This window comes from Pezoporus flaviventris, unplaced genomic scaffold, assembly GCF_033815535.1.
Source record: "Pezoporus flaviventris isolate CSIRO_AGI_PZ_B2104156 unplaced genomic scaffold, CSIRO_AGI_Pfla_v1 ptg000213l, whole genome shotgun sequence".
Classification (NCBI taxonomy): domain Eukaryota; kingdom Metazoa; phylum Chordata; class Aves; order Psittaciformes; family Psittacidae; genus Pezoporus; species Pezoporus flaviventris.
Genome location: NW_026892761.1, coordinates 2,309,261 through 2,333,450, shown reverse-complemented (window position 1 = coordinate 2,333,450; position 24,190 = coordinate 2,309,261). Strand labels below are relative to the sequence as shown.

Here is a 24,190-nt window from a genome sequence, read left to right as displayed (position 1 = left end):
GAAGAATGACCCAAACCGGAAACTTTGGACTGGAAAGAAAGGAGCACAAGTGCTGGCAGACTGGTCTTGGCCGAGGTGCTGTTGCTTACTGTAAAGTAAAGGCAGAGATATTCATGCCCATGTTTTTTCAGCCGTTATGAGACCCATAGTTTCATAGTTTTCCTCTAAGTGAAGAGAAAACCCAACTGGAAAAACTTTTCCTCTGCATCATGAAACTCATCCTCATAAAACCCCCCAGTTGTTCAGCAGAACAGACTTGGTGCTCACAAGATTGAGGCAATCAGAACATCTTTCAATCCTAAGAATGGAGAAAAGAGTAAAAATAGGCCTGAAAATGTTGGCTCGGCTCCCCAGGCCAGCTCTGTTTGCTGCCATCCAGAGAGCACATCCTGATCTGATGAATTAATGATTCTCTTCACTCAAGAAGTCAGGAGGAAGCTGACCTTGGTGCAGTGGAGCAGCACACGAGTGCTGAGCTGTCTCCTCCCTTCAAACCCACCTCGGGGTTGGCAGGCTCCTTCCAAGATGGGTGAATAAAATCAAGCACAAAGTGTACTTAGCAGCTAATGAAGGGTGGACAACTGTTCTTTGGTGCATTAGCTTCTCATGGATGGCCATACCCAGGATAACAGCCCCACTTTCTCTGGCCAGGATCACACATCCAGGGCTCCCACTGGTACAAGTCTCAGAGCTCATTAACTCACTGGATTGAAGGACTCAGGATCCCAAAAGGAGCTCTTCCCTTTGCATAACACAGGTCTACACTGTGCTGAAGGTGGGCATCTCTTGGGCCACCATAGATGCTTCCATGCAAAGGTAAAAAGACACACAAGGAAACACAGAAATTCACTGTTTCTGTGGTAGGGTGATGGGTGGAAAAAAAGCCCGATATTGTATTGAAACAATGATTAAAAATAGATGTCAACTCATCCATGTACTTGACCTGAAATTCGATTTGAATCGAATGCTCAGCCTAACCTGTCATTACAAGAGAGCAGCTTGGGGAACAGCTACTGCATTGCACCATTTCACCAGAACCTCAGAGAACAGGCAGGGCTCTGCTCAGTGCTTTGGCTGAGCTTTGCTATGAAACACTGATGGAGGGCACCCTGCACCCCTGTGTGTCACTGTGTCCTCCAGAGACATAGAGAATGGACCTTTGGGCTGGGGCATCTCATGTTTTCTCTCTCTCCTCCTGGTCCATGTGTCACTTGTTAGCAAGGGAAGCAAGTTTTGGTTAAAGGGGAGCTAGGTGAGAAGATCTGCGGGCCACAGGAACACACACAGCTCATGCTACACACCACAGCAACGCTTCCAAGTCGTCGGCTTCCATCACCCCTCCCAGGACAGCACAAACACCACACTACCTCCAGCTCCCCTATCCAAAGGGAAGGCAAAATCGCTATTCCTGGTAGCACAGATAAGGCTCAAGCACTTGGGGACAGTAGGGATACCATGCCTCCGGCCAGGACATCATCCAAACCCCACAACACGAGGAGGGAGCAGCACACAACAGAGGGTAGGAGTATACACAGAACCACACACACACACCACGACATACACAGAAACGATGATGACGACTTTGAACAGTCCCAGTATGAACAGTTAGGAAGACGGTGACAAGGAGATGGATGCTGGAATGGAATGGTGACTTAAATGAGTCTCCATGCTGTGTTGGAGTTCCTATGAGGAGCCAATTTTTACCCTAACAATGTCTTTATGTCTCCAACCTAAGCTATTTTTCATAACTAAGGACATTTATGAAACTTATAAACTACTTTATTATAAGAAATGGGATGGAAGTGGCACATTCTTACTTCACTCCCTGCAGCATTAAAATGTCCAATTCTCCCAACAGGCCGCTGCTCAGCACAACAGGAAAGTGCATTCAAAATATTACAAATGCAATTCATTGATGCAATTTGCTGTAAATTAACCCCATAAAGTGGTTAAGTGTGATTTACTAAGGCTGTAAAACTTGCATCTGTGAAAACTGGAATCAGGTTTGGAAATCAGGTGCTAAATCACATCAGTTTTAAGAGCGTTAATACATCTAGTGAGAGTTTAAATTGCTCTAAGAACAGAGGTTGGCCCCCAGTCTTGAAATGCAAGCCATTTATTCCCCATCTTGATACACTGACTTGACTACACCTTCAGACACCAACCTCATCTAAAATATGCCCCTGATTTTCAAATCAACTCCTTTCTGCAGAACCAAAGATAATATTATTTATCATAACTCTTACACAGCCATATACAGATCTTTGCATTTGGATTGACCCCCAAAAGGTTAAGTCCCAAATTGAATAACTGGGGCTTGCTCTAGGTCAGTCTGGGAAGAAAAAAAACTGAAATGGAGAAGTCCTGCTGAAATGGGACATCCCTTTCCCAAAAATCAGGTTGGATTATTGAAAGAAATTAATGATTGTTCCAGTTTGTATTCGTAGAATACCACGTTGGAAGGGACCTCAAGGATCACCTGGTCCAACCTAGGAATGGAGTGGAACATCTGGTCCAATCTCTCCTCCAGATGTTGTCCTCAAATCACACACAGCTACTACTGTGATTTCATTCCATTCTACCACTGCTGCATCCCATGGTGCCACCACGCAGCAAACTCAGCAAACCAAGCATTGCCTGGTGGAAACAGCTCTTACAGCATGGAGTGAGACAAATGACACAATGAAGGATGGGAGCAGAGGGCTGGAGAAAGGGGAACACGCAGGAGTGATGGCAGAGGGAAAATGGGAGTATGAACAGGGAAGTTTCCTCGTTAAACATTGTATGAATCAGAGGAGGTTGGTAAGACCACCACGAAATAACCTTAAAACACCAAGCTTATCAAGCACTCTCCCATTCTCCTTCCTTAAATCATCATTTTGGCAGATGGTTTCCCAACACGTGTGTGTACCAGCAGCTAAAACATACACGGAGGTGCATAGGGTTAGTCTGTAGGCAGCAGGATGGGGAGTCTGGGTTGGGCGTTCACTCATTCCTTTGAATAAACTGATCTTCGGAGGTTTATTTTCCTTTCCTTCATTTGTTTTTGCAATTAAAAGCTTTGCACGTTACAGTCCCAAACGAAGAACAAGGAGTGACATGACACACAGTTTCAGGCTCACATGCACTTCATACCTGGAGGCACCGTACGTTTGCGTTTGCGTGCTTTTCAAGTGTTTTCACCCAAGAAAACCAAAGGGATAAGAGAAAGAAAAAGAGGGATGAGGGGAAGGTGGGGTGGAGGAAAGGGGAAAAGAAACAGAATAAAGAAAATTAGCATATGAACCAGGCTTAGAGGTGAGCACGGAGCGTGGGCTGAGCCTGCTCAGAAGCGCCCGTGTCACCCTCATGTCACCCTTGGGGACAGGCAGTTGGCACCTCACTCTGAAAGCAAATGAGCACCAAAGAGCAGGGAAAATAGGGAAGCCACCAAGAGGCCTTTCATGGGACATCCAAAGCCCTCGGTCCCATCAGCCAGGGACACCTGGAGCTGAGATGATGGCTTGGATGTGCCAGTATTTTAGTGAAGGCCAATATATGAACGTAGTTGAGATCAAGGCCCTGTTCTCAGTAGTGATAAGAAACAGCACTATTTTATCCAGCAAATCCAGTGGCCGATGCAGAACAGGTCATGGTGTCTGGCAGCATTACGAGCTCAAACCGTACCTGTACATAAAGTGGCTTTGTGCCTATTTCAGATTCGGTTCTACTACATTTTGAATTTTGAGATGAAATCTGAGCTCCTCTCAAGGGGCCACCTTATTTTCCCCACACGAGCGAGACTAACTCTACTGCAGTGATTTGAGTGATGTTCTGGAGGCACGTGAGCTCCTCCAAGGCATGTACAATGATTTTCTCATATCGAGCAGCCAGTCATTTTGGAGATGCCTTGGGAAAACAAGTAAGCTCAAGTCACAGGGCTCCTGCTGTGAGGAATAAGCAGCCCGATGTTGAGCAGAAAGGGTGCCAAGGTAGTGATGACTGCAGATCACCCCCTGGCACTCTGGAGGGACATGGGGATACTGTGTTCCTCCAATCCACTTCCTAATCATGCTTTGTGTTGCAGCCACATGTCTGCAGCCATCGCTTTAATGCGGCACTGGGCTTGATGTGCTGCTCTGGCTGCAGCAGTGCAGAGCTGGCTTAGTGAAGTGGGTAGGCAAGGATAGATGCACAGTGTGACTGATGGAAGCTGCAGCCAGAACATACAGTTACCCCATTTTTAATGCTTTCCCTAATTAATCTGACTGCATCCAAAATATATTCAACAGAAGCTCACTGCTTTCTTGGTAAAAATACCCAATTTGGCCAAAGAGCTGAATCCATCACTGCATCCATGACTCACTCTCCCAGGTGATGCTCGCTTTACCTGCACACACACAGGAGTTGGGATTTAAAGGTGAAACTGGGAGAGCAGAGTAACCTGTGCCTAGGGAAGCCCAGGGTGATGCTGCTGCTTGGGACTGACCCTGGAGCAGCACCCAACCAGTAACACTGCTGCCACCCTGCTACAGCTTGGTCCTAGCTTTTCATTCAGGACAGCTGGGCTTTTCATCAAGCTGCATTCCTGTCCTTTTTCCTCCTTAAAGCTTTTATTTAGGCTCTCCTGCAGCCCTTCAGCTTTTGTTCCTGTGTCCTAGCTCCATGGGAAATACAGGTTCTAACAAGTGGATTAAGCATCAGGTAATTACCCCAGGGTATCCTCATGCAAAAGGTGTCACTGTATGTCTGGCTGCGTGATAAGTTCAGTCTTTCAAAGAGCAGTAAAACCCAGCAAAGTCCACTGAAATCAGCCCCTGGCTTCCCGCAGTTTGTAGTGGACTTTGGACCAGGCACCATCCTCATCCTCTCCAACAGCTGATCACAGCCAGTGCTGCTAATGGAGAGTGAGATGGGGGAGTTTCAATGGGTGAGATTAATGCTGTCGGAAAACAGCTTTGTTCTGGTTTGTTGGGTGGTTGTTTGGTTTTGGGGTGGGTTTTTTTTAGGCAAAATCTTGAAGCTGGTTCATAAATCTCTAGGGGAAAAAAAAAAAAAGCAATCAGACACACACTGGGAATGAATCCAATGAAAACTCACTGACCACAACAACGTGACTAGCTCCTAAAAACACGCCAGAAGGGGATGCAGACAGCATGGAGTACAAAATGAACAACAACGTTTTGCATTTTAGCTCCTGGAGAAGCCTCTGCCTCAATGCCATCAACCATGAGAATGAGCCGGGGGATGCAATGCTTCCCCGCATCCCAGGGAGCAGTGAGGCATGGCAGGAGACTGTCCTCATCTCCATGAAGCTCCAAATCCCAAGAGGCTGTGAATTCCCAGAGCACTGCTCTAACTTGTGTTGTATCAGCTGAAAAAGCTGCCTGGGGATGATGATGAGTTACCTCTCCTTAAAGCAAGGCAGATGGACGCTGCTAAAACACAGCGGTGCTTTACCAGCATCATCCATCACAGCCACAGTCCTTCCCTACTTGTGTCAACAGATCATAAAACCACGGGTTGGAAGGGACCTTAAAGCTCATCCAGTTGCAACCCCCTGCCACGGGCAGGGACACCTTCCACTAGGGCAGCTTGCTCCAAGCTCCATCCAACCCGGCCTTTCTCATGATGGATAAATGAAATGCAAGACATGGGAAAATGCTCATTGAATCCTGATTTGGTTCTCTTTCTCTTAGAAAAATAATAAGGAAAGGGGGACCCAGGGCAAATGCACCCAGGGAAAGTGCTGGGACAGAAGTTTGCCAAAAGGCAGAAGGACCATAAGAAACCAGCTGGAGCCACAAGGAGAGCCCGAGTGGGTGAGAGGAGCTGCACACAGGGCGAGGACAGCGTTTACCTATGATCCAGAGCAGCTCGGAAGGGAGATCTTCACCCTTGGGCACAGCAACTGTCACAACACAACGCAACTACCAGCGGCCGTGGAGAAATAAAGGTGAAAAGAAGAGCATGTACACACACACAGACATGGAAAGAAAAAAAAACCAACAGGGAAATTAAAATCAAGTCAAAAAGAAATAGACAAAACCAACCACAAAGCAAAAAAAAGAAACTCCAAAAGAAAAAGCATATACCAGCTCTAGAAATCAACTTTTTGGACCAAAAAATAGGTAATAAATGAAACCGTAAAAACCAGATAACAAAACTAAATATGGAGACAGTGGTGTCATGAGGAAGGCGGTGGAAGAGGGAGAAGGAGGTACCTGTACATGGGGACGGTGACGGTGCGTTCGTAGTACTGCCAAGTGGAGTGCAGGTCCGTCCGGGACAGGTTGGTGGCATAAAATCTCCAAGCCGCCTATGGAGGGGATCATAGTGGGACTGTGAACCCGGTACGGGCAGCACTGCCCTTGGTTTTATAGCCTTTGGCCAACACTGAGTCCTCCTTCTGCTATGGGATGGGTCTGACCTTCGTTTTCCTTGGTTTAATACATGCCAAATCGGGGGTGGTACCATGGTACTACAAGAGCCCAGCGAGAAGTGCTGTAGGTATCAGGCACCCACTGTCGGGTTGGAGTTAGGCAGCAAATTGGTTTCGCTGCCCATCAGGGAGTTAAAAAACGTGGAGAGAAAGGAGCAGGGGAATGTAAAATGACTAATTTCACGTCTCCAGGATACACACCAAGACCAACCTTCTGCGCAGACATCTGTTACCACGAAGAAAATGCTCCCAATTGTAACTTTCTATCAGTACAAATACTCTCTTTGGTGGGGAGGGAGAGGGGTAAAACCAGACTCTTTGAATGCATTTGTCTTGCTGTGCTGGGCTGGATTTTGTTCTGTTTCCTACCACGTATGTTATTTCTCCACGGCTGATTTCCTGGCATTTATTCCCACACAAGACTAGTCACCAGCTGCTGTCTCACACCTTACGCATACAGCCCCATTCTTCACCTGCCTGTCTCCTCCCCAACACCTAAAAGACTATGAAACCCCCCCAAAAACGTGGTACCCATCAGGTGATCCTCACCTGAATCAGGCCCGCCGCTGGGTTTCGCCTCTTCTCAAAGTGCTTTTGCCGATGCTGCTCTTGAACCTTCAGAGCAAACCCTGAACCCAAGATGCCCTGGGGAAGAGAACAAACATTTGCAGTTAGCAGGGTGTTTGCTAAGCTTTTACTTAAACACTGCAGCCAGCTTTCCCTCTAAAGGTTTGTTCTGTGTTACTTCTTGCTTCTGATAGCCAGGAGAAGGACATCACCCCTAAGAACAGCCTTTGCAGGAGGTTTTGGTTTTGCTTCAATAAATACTTGTGCAGAGCCAAATCTGGAGTTTCCATCTCGTTTGCTCATACACAAAGTGCCCAATCTGTGGGTACTCAGACAGGGTTTCCCCTTTTCTCCCTCTTTCCTTGACTCAAAAGCCACAGAGCTGCTGCAGACAGGAGATCTCTGAATACATCGTGCCACTGGATGCGGCTGTTGCATTGCCACCAGCTCCAGGGGCTGGGGACAACATGGGCCGAGCTCAGCACCCTCCCAGCAAGATGCTGCAGCCCCCACTTACAGCAGGAAGGGCGAAGAAGGAGACGCCAATGAGGGTGAACGTAGCCGCCAGCAGCCTCCCATTCCAGGTCTGCGGGTACTTGTCCCCATAGCCGATGGTGGTGAGAGTGATCTGCAGGGAGGAGAACACCACAAGGCCCTTGGTCAGATTTAGAACTGAACCCACACAAACTTCTTGCAGCATCAGAGTGTTCAAGGCCAGGTTGGATGGGGCTTGGAGCAAGCTGCTCTAGTAGAAGGTGTCCCTGCCCATGGCAGGGGGTTGGAGCTGGATGAGCTTTAGGGTCCCTTCCCACCCAAGCCAGTCTATGATGGGCACCTCTGTGGGAAGCAGTGATTTCCCAATGCCCAGGACAGCGCTGCCGCCTTCCTCCTCAATGCACTGAGTTTTCACACCAGTTGGGAGCATTTTCTTGCCTTCAGCGGACACAGAGAGCTGCCAGCTGGTGCAGAGGCTTGCGGCAGCTCGGAGCCTCCCCCGGGAGATGGGGCTGTGCCTTCGGCAGGGGAAGCAAACCGGCACCGTTCCCCCAAATTCCCTTTTGGCACCTCCCGGAGGAAGGCAGAGCTGACTGCATGCAGAAAGATCTGCTGCTGTTTATCCCCGATTTTCCCAGCAGTGCCTATTAGCTGGTCTCCCTATGTTAAAACAGCGTATTATGCTGACAGGATGAATTATGGCTGCTTCATGAAACCTAATTTAGGGATGGGTTTTTCCCCCCTCCTAAGTATTATTGCGATGCACCAAAAGAATGCTGGCAAGTTGCTGTGTGTTTTGGGGAAGAAGCAGAGAGATTTGCTGGAGACAAAGAATCCTCTGAAATTCAAACTGCCGGAAAAGATGCATTTTCCCATTTCTATGGACTGACACAAAACCTGGAGAGGGGCTTTGGACAAGGGCCTGTAGGGACAGGCCAAGGGGAATGGCTTGAACCTGCCAGAGGGGAGACTGAGATGAGCTCTTAGGCAGAAGCTCTTCCCTGTGAGGGTGCTGAGGTGCTGGCACAGGGTGCCCAGAGAAGCTGTGGCTGCCCCATCCCTGGCAGTGTTCAAGGCCAGGTTGGACACAGGGGCTTGGAGCAAGCTGCTCCAGTGGAAGGGGTCCCTGCCCGTGGCAGGGGTTGGAGCTGGAGGAGCTTTAAGGTCCCTTCCAACACAAATCAGCCTATGATGCTTATGCTGGGTATTCCCCAGGGCTTCTGAGAGGATTTGGAGAGCCTGGGATTGGCAGGGGAAGGCAGGGAGAGATGGTCTGATCAGGAACATCTTGGACACTTCTGCCCCAACTGGCCCCCACTGTGCCAAGTGGGAAGTTGTCCCTATCTCCTAACCTCCACTGACAGAGCCAGCCCCAGGGATGGGAGCTGACACTGTGCTGATGTAGCTCTGGAAACCTCATGCATTCAGCTCTGGATAAAATCACTTTTACACAAATGGAAGAACGATCCCAAAGCGCTGTTTAATTGGACCCACTAAAAGCCCTATCAATTAGATGCCAGCTTGACAAAGTGGTTAGAAAATGCAGCTACATGGCTACTCCTGACTGAAACACAAAGTCAAAGCAATGCTCTCTCCATAATCACTGCAAAGTCAGTTTAAAAACTCTTTCTGATATATAGAGACAAGTACAAGGATTGGATCCACCAAGAGCAGACCAAGGGATGAGTTCCTGAACCTGCAATTCAATTTAGGTTGCTCATCTCTCAACACCTGCCTGTACTGCATGCAGGTGCTGGACAATGACAAACCCTCTTTATCTTAATGGATCTCCAAGTTTACTCTGAGTTTCTCAACAGCAACACAATCACCTCTGCATCCTGAAACAGGGAGCAGTGATCCTATGCCAAAGGCTCGCAGGGACAGGGAAGCAGGAGGGATAAATCTGCGCATGGTTCTCCCAGGACAGAGCTCTAATCTGGGCTGCTGCTTTTTCCTCCCTGTTTATTCTCTAGTTATGTCAAATCAGGCTTTGTTTTTATATTTGTCATCACCAAGGGCCTTGAAAAGCAATTTACTGCTTCATTCCCTTTGTAGGAGCAGAGGAGCTGCTTGATCAGCCGATTCCACCCCAAGCCTGTTATTGGGATTTGATCAGATCTGGGCTTTGCGCTCCATGCTTTGTAATCAAGGCCAAACCAGCGCCACAGTGTCGGAGCAGAAGAACAATAACACAAGAAGATTAGAGCGTCATTAATTCTCCTTGTTAATCGGGTAATCCAATAATCCACATGCGCACGCACCCCCAGAGCAAACCAGAAGCGTTGCCCTTTCCTCCTTTGTCAGCAAAGATGTGAAAGGGAAGAGCTTTCAGTGCTGAAGCCTGTCTGGTACTTAGATCCTATTAATTTTATCACATTTATTGCAGTGTCTTTAGCAGCGTGTTACCCAAGGATCGTTTTAAATGATTTGATTTTAAATACATGTCAAAATGATGATCAAAGCACCTGTGGGGTCTTTATCCCACCTGTCTCTACTGTCACGACAGAGCTAAACCCCACGACTGGGAGCACACGAGTTCCCAGCTTCCTTGCGGCTCCAGGCAATTCAAGGAATGGGATCTCTTAACATTTTCTATGAGGTTTATTTAAGAAAGGAGCTAACTGAAGCAGCCTGAAGCCATTTAATAGAAATGTTAACTAATCCCTAAGTTGACTCCTCACATAAGTGATAGAAGATGGAGGGTTAATGGACATTTAATAACCAGCAGCTGCTCTATGAAAATCACTTACCAGACCCCACCAGAGTGCATCTGCGTATGTATCAAAGTGCTCATTTTCTCCTTTCTCAGCCAAATATACCAGGAAAGAGGCCAGAATGAGGCACAGGAAGCCAATATACCAGGCAGTAATCAGCTCCTGCAAGAACATTAAGGATAGAAAAGAATAACTGCAGTCTTGGTGTGCATCTATCTCCAAACGCTGCGTTGCTTGTGGTTGGATCTGAACCTTCCCTGCATTACTTTAGGCTTTGGTTGGAGATGCTAACACAAAGGGGACAATCCCCATCATCTAAACGCATACAGCAAACAGAGAAGGAAAGGGAGTGGTGACAGCTTCATTATTTCAAGATGTGGAACTGAAGCTAAACAAAAAATAATCCAGTTTCTCCACTTCACCCAAGGAAGAGGGGTTAAAACTGAAGTGGGAACCCCCAAATCCCTCAGGACTCTGCTTAGGGCAGGTCCCTCCCACTAACTAGGGAGAAAGTGCAAAGCTGGGATCTGGGTACAATATATCCCCAATTTCAGGGAAGCTTTAAGCAGAATTCACAGGATTTTAGGATGAAGTTAATGCAAGGATGAGCAAAAAACACCCACAAATTCCCTGTGATTTTTACATAGTTCTGGATGAGCTGGCAAAGCTTTTCAGGGGGAAAAGTGCAGGAACCAGGAGAAATGTTAAATTCCTACATTTGGCAGCAGGAAACGAAACAATCAACAAACTCTTCCCGTGCAAAGAAAGGCCAAGGTGCCTTACACTGGGAAGAGGCACTCAGTGTGTCTGTGAGAGGCTGCTGCTCGCAGGATGGCCTTTCAGATACTCATCCACTTTGAAGTGCATCCTGGACAAAGAGCTCACAACACCATATGTGCTTAATGAGGCTGCTGCTAATTGCTGACTCTGAAATGAGCTCTATCAGTGTGCAGGTGGTCTCTACATTCAAGATACTCCCTGCAAACAACTCGACATCTCTCCCTTCTCTCCTTTACATAAGCTCCATCAAACCTTATGTATCTGACTTTGCATTGCTCCCCATGTTACCTACAGCATCTCTCCAATCCCCCCAGGCCTGGGAGATGTTTGGGGTGAAGAAGTGAACCAAAGCAATGTCTTTGGTGGGGGAAAAACATGAATGGCAACTCAGTGTCCTCGCTGGGGACTCACCTTGCTGTGTGCGTAGACCACAGAGCCCAAGAGCTTCCACGTGCCGCCCCGCCGGTCCATGCGGATCATGCGCAGGATCTGCAGGAACCTCAAACTCCTGAGTGCTGAGGTGGCAAAGACGTTCCCTTGGGACCCTGCCGCCAGCACGGCGATGGATGCGATCAGCACCATGATGTCTGCACAAAGAGAGGGCACTGAAAGCTGAAGGAATGCTGCTGAATCCCCCTACCAAATGGGATGGCGACTCCTACTGCCACTGGCAGCTGGAGGCTCTGCATCGACGTGATCTCGTGTCAGTTATAACTTGTGCTGGAAGGACGTAGCATCAGTCTTAACCTGGATGTGAAAGGAGCCACTGCACACATTATGGACATTCTAGTTTCCTTCTCCATGGTCATCATTCCATATAATGATTGTTTATTCCATAAAAAATGGGAATTATGAATGTCAAATACTGCAAAGCCTGAATCTTTACATGATTCAGTGTTAACACTGTTAAACTGGATTAAATCCTTGCAAAATGCATACTCATTTTTATCAGCTTCAGAGCTGTCCAGAGATGGGAATTCCCACATCTAAATTGGGAATTAAAATCTAGAGGTCCACTATAGCATCAGAGGGTGTTCAAGGACAAAGGAAGTCGAAGAAAAAAAGCCTTTATATATCTTAAATTCAAAAAGATCCCGTAAACTCCCTCTTTCCCTACTTTTCTGTGCAAGTTTCATAACAGTGCTTTTGTGTGGAATAAACTAAAATCATGCTTATGACCACTGCCAGCTCTGGACATCCAAAAGCAAGCTCCACAGGGAATGGCACAGCCTCCCTGCCCATTCCTTACCCCATTACAAAGAACTGCTGTGCACAGATGGCCCCTCTCACAAGAGGATCACCAAGTACATTCCAAACAAGAATTAATTAAGTCTCATAACTCCCTTGTGGGGCAGCTCATCAGCACCAGGGAAGGCAAAGTGAGATGCACACAGATATCAATGGCTTGTGAGAGATCCAATGGTGAGGTTGGATGCAGGATCTCAGCTCCTACACTCAGCTTCTCCTGGGTGAACCCCCTCCCCATGGCTGTGGGCAGTTGCCAGCGATGCCTGGTGCACAGCAGAGCATCCACAGCTTTAATATTGGATGCTGCTTGACATCAATGTGCTTTTCAGTTGGGATCAGTGTTTTGCCATTGAAAATAAACGCAGATAAAAGGAAAAGTTTGGGAAGAAGGAAAAGTTTGGGAAGAAGGAAAAGTTTGGGAAGAAGGAAAAGTTTGGGAAGAAGGAAAAGTTTGGGAAGAAAGGTTTTAAAGGCTCCTTCAGAATATTCCCAGTTTCTCTTACCGATGACACAGAAAGGCTTGCGGGCAAACTTTAACCTCCCCCTCCAGCCCCGGTATCGGCAGCAGCAGCCGGCGGCCCAGATCCTCACGAAGTATTCCACCCCAAACACCACGATGGTGACGATTTCCTGCAAGGGAGACAGTGCTGTTAGTGGAGAAAGATGCCCCATGAGGAGCAGGCTCCAGAATCGAGCACAGACCTCCAAAAGCCTCAAAACACATCACAGAGCTGTCTGTGCCGTTAGAGAGCCCAGGCTTGAATCACTGTCAGATCTTTGCTGTTGTGCCTCCCCGTCACCTTCCCCTAGGGTGGTGGGAGGTACTGCATGTTGTAGCCACGAGCTAGAGCTTTACACCTTCCCATATTGTTTGAGGAGTACCTGGTATCCTCTCACCATTAATCTCCAGGACTTGACTGGGTTAATGCTGAGCAGCACAGAAGACCAGAGATGGGAATCACTGACTGCTCCATCCTAAGACTCTTGGCATGGGATTTGGGCTTTCTCCCTATAAATTAAACCTGGTTGTCCCTGTGTGCTGGCCTGTCTGGTGCAGGAGTGTGTAGATCCTCTACTCCTCAATGCCCAGCAAGCACATTGATGCTGTGCATCACAGCTCCTTCTATCACCATCCGAACACCCTCTGTATGCTTCCTTCCCTCCAGCTTCTTTATAGCAGCTCCTGCCCCAGCTTTCATGTGTCAAACCTGACAAAGCCCTAACTAGTCTGCAGCCCCTTTTGATGTGGATGTAGGGCAGGGGCTGAGGAAGAGGAAGACAGACAAAAGCAAAGGGGACACGTGGATCTGGCAGCCTGGCGGTGTGTGCAGGAGCTCTGCTGGCTCCCAATGGCAGGAGCCACGTTGCCAGTGTGAGGGATGCCAGGCTATTTAAGGAACTAAACTCTGCAGCTTGAGGATCAAATAGTTGCAGGGATGCTGTAGTGTGGGAGAGGAGGCAGCTACACAAGCTGCTCCCAAAGGAGAGCATCCGCAGCTTTAATATTGGAAGCCGCTTGACATCAAAGTGCTTTTCGGTTGGGATCAGTATTTTGCCATTGTAGATAAATGCAGATTAAAAGAAAAAGCTTAGGAAGAAGGGTTTAAGGGCTCCTGAAGAATATCTTTAGTTTATTCCCGGTTCCTCCTTTTCACATTCTTCCTATCGCTTCCCTACAAGTACCAGTGGTCCCCTTCTCACAAGCAACAGTTTAAATTCTTGCCTCAAACACCCCAAACCTCAGGTTTTTGTGCTCTTTTGAGTTGGTTTTAATGCCTCACTGAAGGCTTCACTTGCCACCTCGCACTTACCAGGATGTAAAGGGCCCCTTCTGAGCTGTTCTGGTACTCATCAATGGTCGAAAAGACTGACAGCACCAGGCAGGAGAACACTAGTAGAAAACTACATAATACAAGAGAAAGACAGAGAGAGACCATCAGCCTTCAGGGCAGGAACTTCTCATACTTCAGACCAGTCCAGAGAGCATTTATGGACATATTTCTCTAAGGGTATTTACTGTGATGCTGCTACAACGCTATGTAAAATGGGAAAGTCCCTGGGTTTGCTATCTGGAAGGGTTCAGTGTGGATGGACCCACTGGACTGCTCCCAGTTTGGCAGGTTCCAATCCAGTTCGCCTCCCAGCTGGCAGCTCTGATGGCATCCGATGTTATTTCCCCAAGGAACCATCAGCTCTTCCTGCAGCGTGCAAACAAGCAGGGATATTTAATGGGATAACAGCCGACTCGACTGCCTGATGAACAGGAGCACAGGCTCAAACCAAACTCCACTGGTGCTCTGTGGATGCATTTGCCTCCACCAATGCTTACATGGGGATTACAGGGTCATAGAGTGGAAGGGACCTTAATGCTCATCCAGCATTATCCAGGGATGGGGCAGCCACAGCTTCTCTGGGCACCCTGTGCCAGCGCCTCAGCACCCTCACAGGGAAGAGCTTCTGCCCCAGAGCTCATCTCAATCTGCCCTCTGACAGGTTAAAGCCGTTCCCCTTGGAATGGGACTGCATTTCCTATCCATAGCAGGGTATTTTGGGGTGGATTTAGTGTTCTTTTCTTAGGCAGGTGCTCCAGATTAACCCCTTACAGCCTGGAATGGCTGTTGACTTTCAGACTTGTTGTAGTATCGCTGGGAGGTGGATCGTTGTCACTCTGCTTTTCTGTGGCCAGACATGGGACATGGCTGGGGTTTGATCCAGTCCAAGGGATGGGATCTTGATGTTGTTGATGTCTTAGCCTGAAGCCAGAGGGGACCCAGCTTTGATATCAGCTCTCTCAGCCTCTTATTTACCATGAAACAGGGAAGGTTCTCAAAACCCCCTTACAGCACGCATCCGGGCCTCACTGGCATCCGCTTCCATGGCCTAATCCCAAAAGCAGGCTCAGAAGCGCCGCACCACCACCATTCCCAGACTGCCCATTGCAACAGCCAGCTCTGTGCCCCCCAAAGGGCTGGATGTACTAATGCAAACCAAAAGGCACCAGATGAATGACAGGAACCCGACCCTCAGCGCTCAACACCCAGTTCCAGAGGAGCCCTGATATCTGCTCATGGATGGAGAAGGTTTCCACTGGCGATGCCCACTGCTCACTCCAATGAAGGGGGGGAAATTAATTTAGTAAAGATCAATTTACTGATACCCTAAAGGAGGCCAGTGCAAGGAGAAACTGCAAGCTGCATTCTCTAAAAGCATTAAATAATTCATCTGTCTGGCTTTGTCTCACAGTCCTACAAACTGCATTCTGAATATTTATAAGGCACGGTTGGTGGGTGCTGCTCCTTTCTGTCGTAGGAAGGAAAGGGAGTTTCACGCCACCCAGGTCGTGCTTGTGGTTTGCAATGACCATTAATGTCACAGTAATGAGTAAAAATAGGGGGATTTGGAGTATTTATTCGAACCACAAGCTGAAACATCCCTCCCTGCTGTAGGTAAGAGACCTTCAGAGCCATCTCCCGAAAGGCTGAGCTTTGTCAGCAGCAGGATGAATTCAGCACAAACCAGATAAGGACAATTGACTGATTTCTCGCTGTAAATTTCCTCTTCTCACACCAGGTCTGGTACCCACAGACTTGAAACAACCTCAAGAGAGTAAGAAAACATCCCTTGCGATCCCATTCATTATGTCCCTTGCTGTCTTCTGTGGGTCTTAGAATGCTTTTTCTCCCCAAGCTGGTCTTTAAAACCCTTGCCATAAGACAGCAACCTGCCCTGCACCTAAATGAGCTCCATCCATTCCTACATTCTCCAGGTTGCCTGGGCCGGGCTCTGGGAGCTACTGCCCATGCAGTGACAGGGGGGAAGGAGCTATGGCTGGGTCAGGCAGCCCTGATCCAGGGTGGCCCAGATTGCACTGCAAACTCTGATGCTGGAGTGAGAAACAAACAAATAATCAATGGAAGAAGAAAGAGAAGAGGAAAACAAACAGCAATTATAAGGGAAAGGGATCAGTGGGAAAGGAAATCCTGCATATTCTGGTTAAAGAAGTAGAACACGGGTTGCATTTTTGTGCCTGAGGAGGTGCTGAAAGCATCAGCATCAATACAGACTTGCACACTGTTTGCCAAGGTGAGCACCTTGGATGGGTCTAGAATAAAGCCACACTCAAACAACAAGTCCTGGCAGGGACAACATCACAAGAAAGAGGATTCCTGTGCATTAAGTTTGTCACTCGACATATATTGATGGAACAGAGAAAAGGAAAAGGAATGGCTTTATCACTTCAAACCCCAAGGCTGGATTGTGGCAGCAGTGGTTATGCGGGGAGAGCCAGGGAAGCTCCTGGTGTTGCTTCTTCCTTATCCCAGCATATGGCTGCAGCCTCATCCCTGTTCCCCTCATGTCCCCAGGGTCAGCTCAGTGCTGCTGCAATTCCAGCTCTGCGCTCCTCAGAGCTCTCATCGCCAGGGAGACCTGATGCAGGTCACACTTGCAGGGTCAGCATTAATTACAGCACTGCCAAGCATGGGAGGCAATGGGGAAGGCACCAGCTTCTCCAAGGAAGCATAGGAGCTCCATGGCCAAATCCCACGTGGACCAAATCTCCTCATCTCACTCCTAATGGGGAAGTTCAGCCACTGGGTAAGGAATGGTCCTGCCAGCAAGGGATGCAGGCACTGGCTCATTACAGGGTGAGCTGCACAAGCATCCCAAAATAAACCCATAGCGATGCACAGATACTCTGCTTGGTCCACAAACCTTTGGGAGGCTGCAAAAGGAGACTATGAGAATAAAACCTTCCTGCAAAGAATCTGAATTCAGGGATTGGGGCCTGTATGGCTCATGGGAAGCTTTGAAGGATCTGCAGAACCACTATGGATAAAGGATTGGCATAAGAAAGCTCAGAGGTATGTCCACACTGGAGAAGTGTGTATCCTCCGAGCTGACACAGAGGAAGGGCAGTGGGGAACAGGAAGGTTAACTCTGCTTTAGTTTCACCTAATCTAACCAGACAGCACAGAAAAGGGCTCCGTATCATAATGGACAGCTAGGGAAGGGGAACCAGGCCAATAAATAGTGTAGAGGTTGGGATAAATCTAATTTTTAAAGCCACATATCCAATCAAAGCAAATTACGCCTGCAGCCTGACCCTGGATAATGTTAATGTGCAATAAGGAGCATTAATTATACCCCATCTAATGATTTTTACATTAAAGATGCCAATTCTGCTTAGAGCTTTGGAGAAGACCGTGTCCTCCTCCTGAGCAGACAAGAGCTGGGTCCTACCTGGTGCACAGCTGGATGGATGCAGAGGGCAGCGAGTGGTTTTGGACCACTGTGTCCTCCATAGAGCGATGGCATGGGGAAAGCCGATTCCTCATGTCACTGCATCTTCTCACCCACCACCCACTCCTATGGGCAACCCAGCACCTTCAGAGGCTCCAGCATCCCTCTTGCCTGTTGCTTAGACCTTTAAGCTCAGCCAAGACTCAGCTGTGCAAATCTGACTGCTGCTAATACTGATAAATCCAAAGTCTGGCTTTACATCCAAAGGTTATGTTGACTTTAAACACCCGTGCAAGCTTCTTATGGCAATTTATAAACCCCAGCTCAAAATCTGCCTATCTGCAGTTCATGTGCATTGTGCTTTGGGTTAGGAACAGCAAAAGCAATCACTGAACTCCCCCTTGGAAGAAAAGAAATACTTAAAATGACTTGAAAGAGGTAAAATTGTCCTTTTTTTTCCACCTCAGTAAAAGCACATGATGGAATCATCATAAAGCTTTTCAGGTTAATCATCTCATTTGCCTTCCAAAAGAAACCCCCCTGGATTCTACACACCCATTTACATAAGAATTGTAAAAAGACCTTTAAATTTATTCCTGAAATAGTTGTATTCAACTCATATTCCCTGACATGCAAAACCATTGGGCTTCCTGCGAGGGAACACCAGTAATTAGCAACTGGATTCCTGGATGTGATGGAGATGGATACAATACAAAGAGGTGGCACAAGTAAGAAGGCACTGTGCTCCCTGGCTTTCCCTGGAATTGGGAAGGGGCATTAAGGATTGGTTTAATTAGAAAGAGCTGGAATGGAAGGAGCATTTATTACAGGCATTGGAGAGCTGCACAGTGGAAAACAACTTAAAACATTTAACACACTTAAATTACTTTGAGGATGTGAACAAGGCATTGATGACTGTGCTAAAGTAAACCCAAAATGCTCATGGGCATCTGTAATCCCCGCAATCTATTTGCTGTGGTCTCTGTAGAACACCAGTGTTTAAGTACCTAAAACTTCAAGGTAAATCAAAGGCCATGAAAATGCAGCAACGGCAATAAACCAAGGTGAAAAAACATCCGTATCAAAGAGGAACAGAGACTGCCAAATGCCTTTTACCACTCAGAGCCTCATAAGCAGAATGGGAGTATTTACAGCTCAATTTAAATCTCTGGTGAATCATAAGCAAAACTGATAATACCATGACTTTTCCAGGGGTATCACACCTACCCTTAGCCAGGAGCATCCCTCATCTTTATTCATGTCAGCAATCCTGCTGCGATTTGCCACCCAGCTCTTCATTTACAAGGCTAAACATGAGCCCAAATGCCTCGCTCTGAGTTTCCACATGCCTCAGACTCAGCCAAAAGCATCTCACAAGGCAACTTCTGTCACTAGCAGAGCTGGAACAGAAGCAGGGAGTCCTGCCTTTTGGTCCTGTGCCTTAATGCAAGCTCTCCCTTCCAAAACCATCTCCCGAGGGTGTCTCGGTCCCTGCAGGTTTGGCCATGCCCAGCTGTGTCCTCTCACCTAAGATCTTGCTCCTTAGAGGAGCCTGGAGGCTCCTAGAGCAGCCATGCAGGGGAATAACATTGCTTATGGGCAACACACAAGCTGGCTCCAAGGCAGGGATTCTCATGGTTTATAAACCTTTTAATACATCTTTAATAAAGGTCTCTTTGGGACAACATTAATAGGTCCTGTGCCTTCTCAGTGCACCGAGATGACAGCTGAACAGCTACAAGCAACAGCACTTTGTACAAAGCCAAAAGTGTGCTAAGGATGATGCTGTAAATGGAGCATCCCCAGAGGACCAAAGCAGTGTCCCAGAGGAAGCTGTGCTGCCGACGGCAAAACTACATTAAACAGTGCTTTGGGAAGTGGGAATTAATCAGGATACAGAGGAGCAGATCTTAGAGATCCCAACCATGTTACAGGGGTGGCACTGGGATGGGAAGGAAAATAAGACAATTTCCTTTCCTCATCAGCGCTACCAGCACCCACAAGCACCCAGGACATGCCCTCTAGCCCCGTTTATGGATGCAGTAAACGTTCTCCCCTTGTTGTGTGCCAAAAAACAGGAGGTGGCTTCCCAGGTATTCATTCTCTGGGGTCTTTCCCAGCCACGTGGCTGGAAGCAGGAGCACCATTGGCTCAGCACCGTGCCTGCATCCGTGCTTCAGCTCCCCTTGCAGCTATTGAAACACACCAGCACACTTCCATCCCAGGGGAGCAGAGGGAATGAGATCTCCTTTGCATCAGGTTCTGGGGCGGAGGGGGAAGGCAGTTTTCAGCTTTATGGGCAGATAAGGAGCATTCACAACTCCATCATGCAAGCTAAGGAATAAAGAAGAGCTGGTCACAGCTTTACTGTGTCAGCGTGGTAAAGTGGCACAACCAAGCCACAAAAATATCTTCTCTTCCCCAGCCTTCCTTCTATTTAGGTAGTGCATTTCTCAGTTAGAAAAAAGAACAGGATATGGCTTCACATATATTGTTTCCTTCGACATTCACCACCTTGGAAATCAGTTCCCACTCCAACAGCTGCTCCAGCCTTTCCCTCTTGCTTAGAACAGCATCAGGGAGCAGAAGCTGCATCATCTGCCCCGAGTGCCCAGACCTGAGCACATGAACCAGAGGAATTTGAGCAGAAATGGGTTTTGCATGACATATCTTGTCCCTGCTCCAGCAAAGGATTGCTTATCTCCACACTTAGAAGCTTAAGAGCTTTTCTGGATTGAAGCCTCGCAGAACAAAAGCTGTCTGGGAATGGAGACCAAGATCTGATCATTTACAGTGGGAAAAGGGGTTAAATTTAAGGAATGGGTTGGGTGTTCTTTTACAGACATTTAACTCAACTCAGAATAAGAGCCTTATTAATAATAATCACTGCATACAAAGTTCTGGCTGCAATGTTCCTCTTTGTCCCCATTACCGTGAACCACTGCAAAACACTTGTCTGAGCGTTCTGGCCCTGCACACGCAGCCTCGGAGGAGCCAGATGTCTGGAGGCAAAGGCAGAGTATTCATCAAGCCCATGCACCTGCCATACCCAGCACTATCAGGCTCTTAAAACCTTGGTGGGCAGGAATATATTCCTGCAGCTGCACTGGAACGGGGCATGGGAGGGAACCCTAAAGACCACGGTGCGATTGCGGAGCATTGGGAGGTAAATTAGGAGTATGAAATATTGGACGTTTAAGTAATTCTCACAAGCATCTGCGCAGGCATTCACTCAGAGCGTGTTCATTGATTTCAACGTGAGGGAAAGTTGCTGTCTCATGCAACACCCGGATTATTCAGGTTGAAATGTGAGCACTGCCGCTGGGTATTCCCCCAAAAGAGCCTCGGCTTCCTCCTTGCCTCTGAGAGATCATAACTAGTGAGTGCAGGAATACAAACCTTCCTCATCTAACCTTTATCTGTATACAAAGAGCAAGTTATTTCAGCTTCTTAAGGGCTTTTCTGCAGTGAGAAAAATGAACTGAAGAAGCCAAGGGCTCTGCTGCACGGTTGGAGCACACAGACATAAAAAGTCCTCATCCTGAGGTGTCAAGCTCCTTGGACTTACCTGGGTAAGTCACTTGACCCGACTTAACTGAGCTCGAAAACTGGGTTAAAAGCAAGATGTCCCTGTAAAACATAATGCTGAATCTCATCTAAACACTCCTCAAGGGAATGGGATAGACAAAAATAGGCTCTGGTCTAATTGCAGACAGGGAGATTGCCTCCAAATGCACAGGGCTGGGTCCTGCTGCAGACAGGAATAGCAGCCCTGTTTCCAAAGGTCTGTCCCAGAAGCAACGATCCAGCCTGAGGTTTTCCTGCCCATAGATGACAAGCTCCATCTCTCCGAGCTCCTTTACCTTCACTTCCCTGACTTTGCACAGCACCAACAATCACAGCACCTCAAAAATGAGCATCCTCACTGAGAGCATCTCCAAGGAGCTGCCGACACAGGATCAGCAGCCGCATGAACCATCTCATATCCACAGCGGGCATCTAAACAGCTCAGAATCCTTGTGTCCACTTCAAAACACTCACTGTCCCTATGCCTCAGCCCATGGGTTATGCTCCTGTAAAGGCAGGACCCCAGAGCTTTGCTCTCGGGCTTCCTCCCAGCCAACAGCAAAGGACAAGCAAGATTCCAGCACCTGCCAGAGGCACACGGATGCCTGACCACGTCTCAGGATCCATCCCCAGCTTCATGCCTTGATTATCAGAAGACAAGAATGTGGCTGCTCGGAGCCAGAGGGTAATGGCTAACACAGAAATGGAAAGCACAGCATTCCCGAAGCGCTGCTGATTTCATTTGCTCATCAGTTTAATTAACTGAGGCTTGGGGAGAAGAAAGAAGTATTTGCAAACTGCCCGTATAATGCGTCTTAGAGCTGGTAATTTCACCATCTGTTTAATTTCACTTCTCTTGTCCCAGCTTGTGATTAGGAAGGAGCTCAGAGCCAAGATATGGGAGAGCTGGTTCACAGCCTGGTAAACCCAAATGGCTGCACTGTCATGGAAGGGGTGTCCAGCTCATCCAGGTCCGGACCCTGCGATGCTTGAAGGACACCCAAGTTTGGGATGCAGGAAAAACACAGGTCCAACAGCCAGAACAAAAAGGCCAGTGGCCAGTTTGGGAGCTCTGCATCCTTTCCCCACATCAGCAGGGCAGCATGCTCCCTCCACAGCAGAATACAGCCCTGATGCTTCTCACATCCATGAAGCTGCTCCTGTTGGGATGGGATTGGTTGTGCTGGGAGCAGCGCCTGGATGTACAGACAGGCAGGCCCAGAGGAGTTGCTCAGGGCAAAGGGATGCAAAACAACCCCAGCTCTGCAGAGAGCTCAGGCTGCAAAAGGCAGTGCTCTTTAGCCCTAAACAACCACTGAAACAGGCAGCGGTGCCGCAGGGAGGGGAGAGCATCACAACTGCTGCCAGTCAAGCTCTGGTTAACTTCACCACTAACAGAACTATCTGGGCTCCTCCAGGAGCTGCCACTCTGAACTCAAAGTCCTTCTCCACCACTCTCCCCTTTACAGCAGTAGAGTTTCCCTGAGCTGTAGCCAGATTTGTCCCAGCCAAACTGCTCCCCAGGAGTCATGGGGGCATCCTCCTGCAAGCATCTCATCATAGAATGGTTTGGGTTGGAAGGGACCTTGAAGCTCATCCAGCTCCAAACTTCCACTGGAGCAGCTTGCTCCAAGCCCCTGTGTCCAACCTGGCCTTGAACACTGCCAGGGATGGGGCAGCCACAGCTTCTCTGGGCACCCTGTGCCAGCGCCTCAGCACCCTCACAGGGAAGGATTTTAACCCAATTTGCCATTTTCACCCAATTTGCTGTAGAATTGAGATGCCCAAAAGTGATGGGCAGCAAGGAGGAGAAGCACACCCTGGTTTTGCCCCTTGAAGGAGGCTGCTGTGTGAGCTCAATGGGGCAGCACACAGCAGGGAGAGCCACAGAAACCAGCTCCCCCAAGGTCCCCTGCTCAGCAAATGACAGGTTTGTTCCCTCTCCTGTTTTCCCTGCGCCAGTAAACACAACAATAAATAGCAAGCTGCAGAAGGCAGATGATTGTGTGGTGAAAGGTGCAAAACATCTAAAAATGATTTAAAGCAGGCAGGAGAACAGGAAGAGAGGGCTGCGGATTGTGCTCGCTGAGGAGGAGGAGGAGCTGTTTGGCTGGTGGAAGGCAGCAGAGGCAGGGAAGGTTTTTCCTGCCCACCCTGCAGCTTCAAGCTCCAGAAGATGCTCAGATCCCTCTTTGCAAAGGTCCCCAGATCCAGTCCTGATGTGGGACCTCACCAGCTCCAGACCCAGGATGGGACAGGAGCAAGGCCAGTGCTGCAGGGGCTGGACCCATGCTTTTTTAAAGCTCCTGAGTAACAGGGACACAGGCCATGGGCACACAAAAGCTGAAGAGAGATTATCTAGCTGCCATTTCAACACGCTGGTAAATCAAAGTCGATGGAAGCCATATGCTCTGCTGGGAAGCATCCATCTCGTTGCCAGGGAAACATCCTTCCCATTTAAAATGGCAGGCAAAAGCTTGCAAAAACCCTGCTTTTAACTCCCTTTTCCCAGGCACGATCCAAGTCCCGCAGCAGCTCCCTCAGCATCCTGCCATGCTGCTACCACTGCTGTCAGTGCTTAACTCGGGAGCGTGAGAAGGGGATGGGTGCCTCTCCCATGGGGTCCAGAGGGAATCAGACCAGCCTGACAGCAGCGAGACCCTGCTTCCCACTCCTAGCTCCCTCTCAAGCCAGTTTCCATGGTTTATCCCATAGGGAAAAACAAGACATCACCTGCATAGGTCACATCAAGCAGCTCTGCTCGGGGATGCTGCAGCTGCATGGTACAGACTGTGCCTGAGCTGGCACAGATGTGCCCAGCTGTGGGGCAAGGCACTAACAGCAGCACCGTGGCCTGGGTTACTGCTCAAATCCAGCCTCTTGCAAAGCAGCAGGTACCACCCGACTGCTTATGAATAGGAAGCAAAACTCTGACCTTGGAAATGAGAGGAGCTGCAGGCAGGGCTCCAGGCTCACAGAACTGATGAGCCCATCGCTGAGCTCAGCAGCTGGCCACGGGTCTCCTCCTCTGCATCCGCACCTTCTTGCTGCTCCCGCTAAGCCAAATGTGCCATCACTGCTCAAACATGGTCTGGCTGCTCTGAGGGGTCCCTGGCAGCTGATGGAGAAGGGGATAAGGGGGGAGGAAAGCACAGTC

At 48.5% G+C, this 24,190-nt stretch overlaps 1 protein-coding gene across 19 annotated transcripts in view; it reads right to left on the bottom strand.

The window, feature by feature from the left end:
- Positions 1-24,190, bottom strand: part of KCNQ2 (potassium voltage-gated channel subfamily Q member 2) — a 65,244-nt gene that overhangs the window by 29,431 nt on the left and 11,623 nt on the right. For 11 of the 19 annotated variants that reach the window (XM_061441507.1, XM_061441490.1, XM_061441491.1 and 8 more), the window contains exons 2-9: positions 14,037-14,127; positions 12,729-12,855; positions 11,389-11,564; positions 10,234-10,359; positions 7,506-7,616; positions 6,971-7,066; positions 6,204-6,298; positions 3,136-3,165 (exon numbers count right to left, since the gene is read on the bottom strand). In XM_061441507.1, the coding sequence (XP_061297491.1) occupies positions 3,136-3,165; positions 6,204-6,298; positions 6,971-7,066; positions 7,506-7,616; positions 10,234-10,359; positions 11,389-11,564; positions 12,729-12,855; positions 14,037-14,127 (852 nt within the window). Of the gene's footprint in view, positions 1-3,135; positions 3,166-5,510; positions 5,910-6,203; positions 6,299-6,970; positions 7,067-7,505; positions 7,617-10,233; positions 10,360-11,388; positions 11,565-12,728; positions 12,856-14,036; positions 14,128-24,190 lie in introns of those variants that run through there. The other 8 variants (XM_061441492.1, XM_061441510.1, XM_061441500.1 and 5 more) reach the window with 2 other exon arrangements.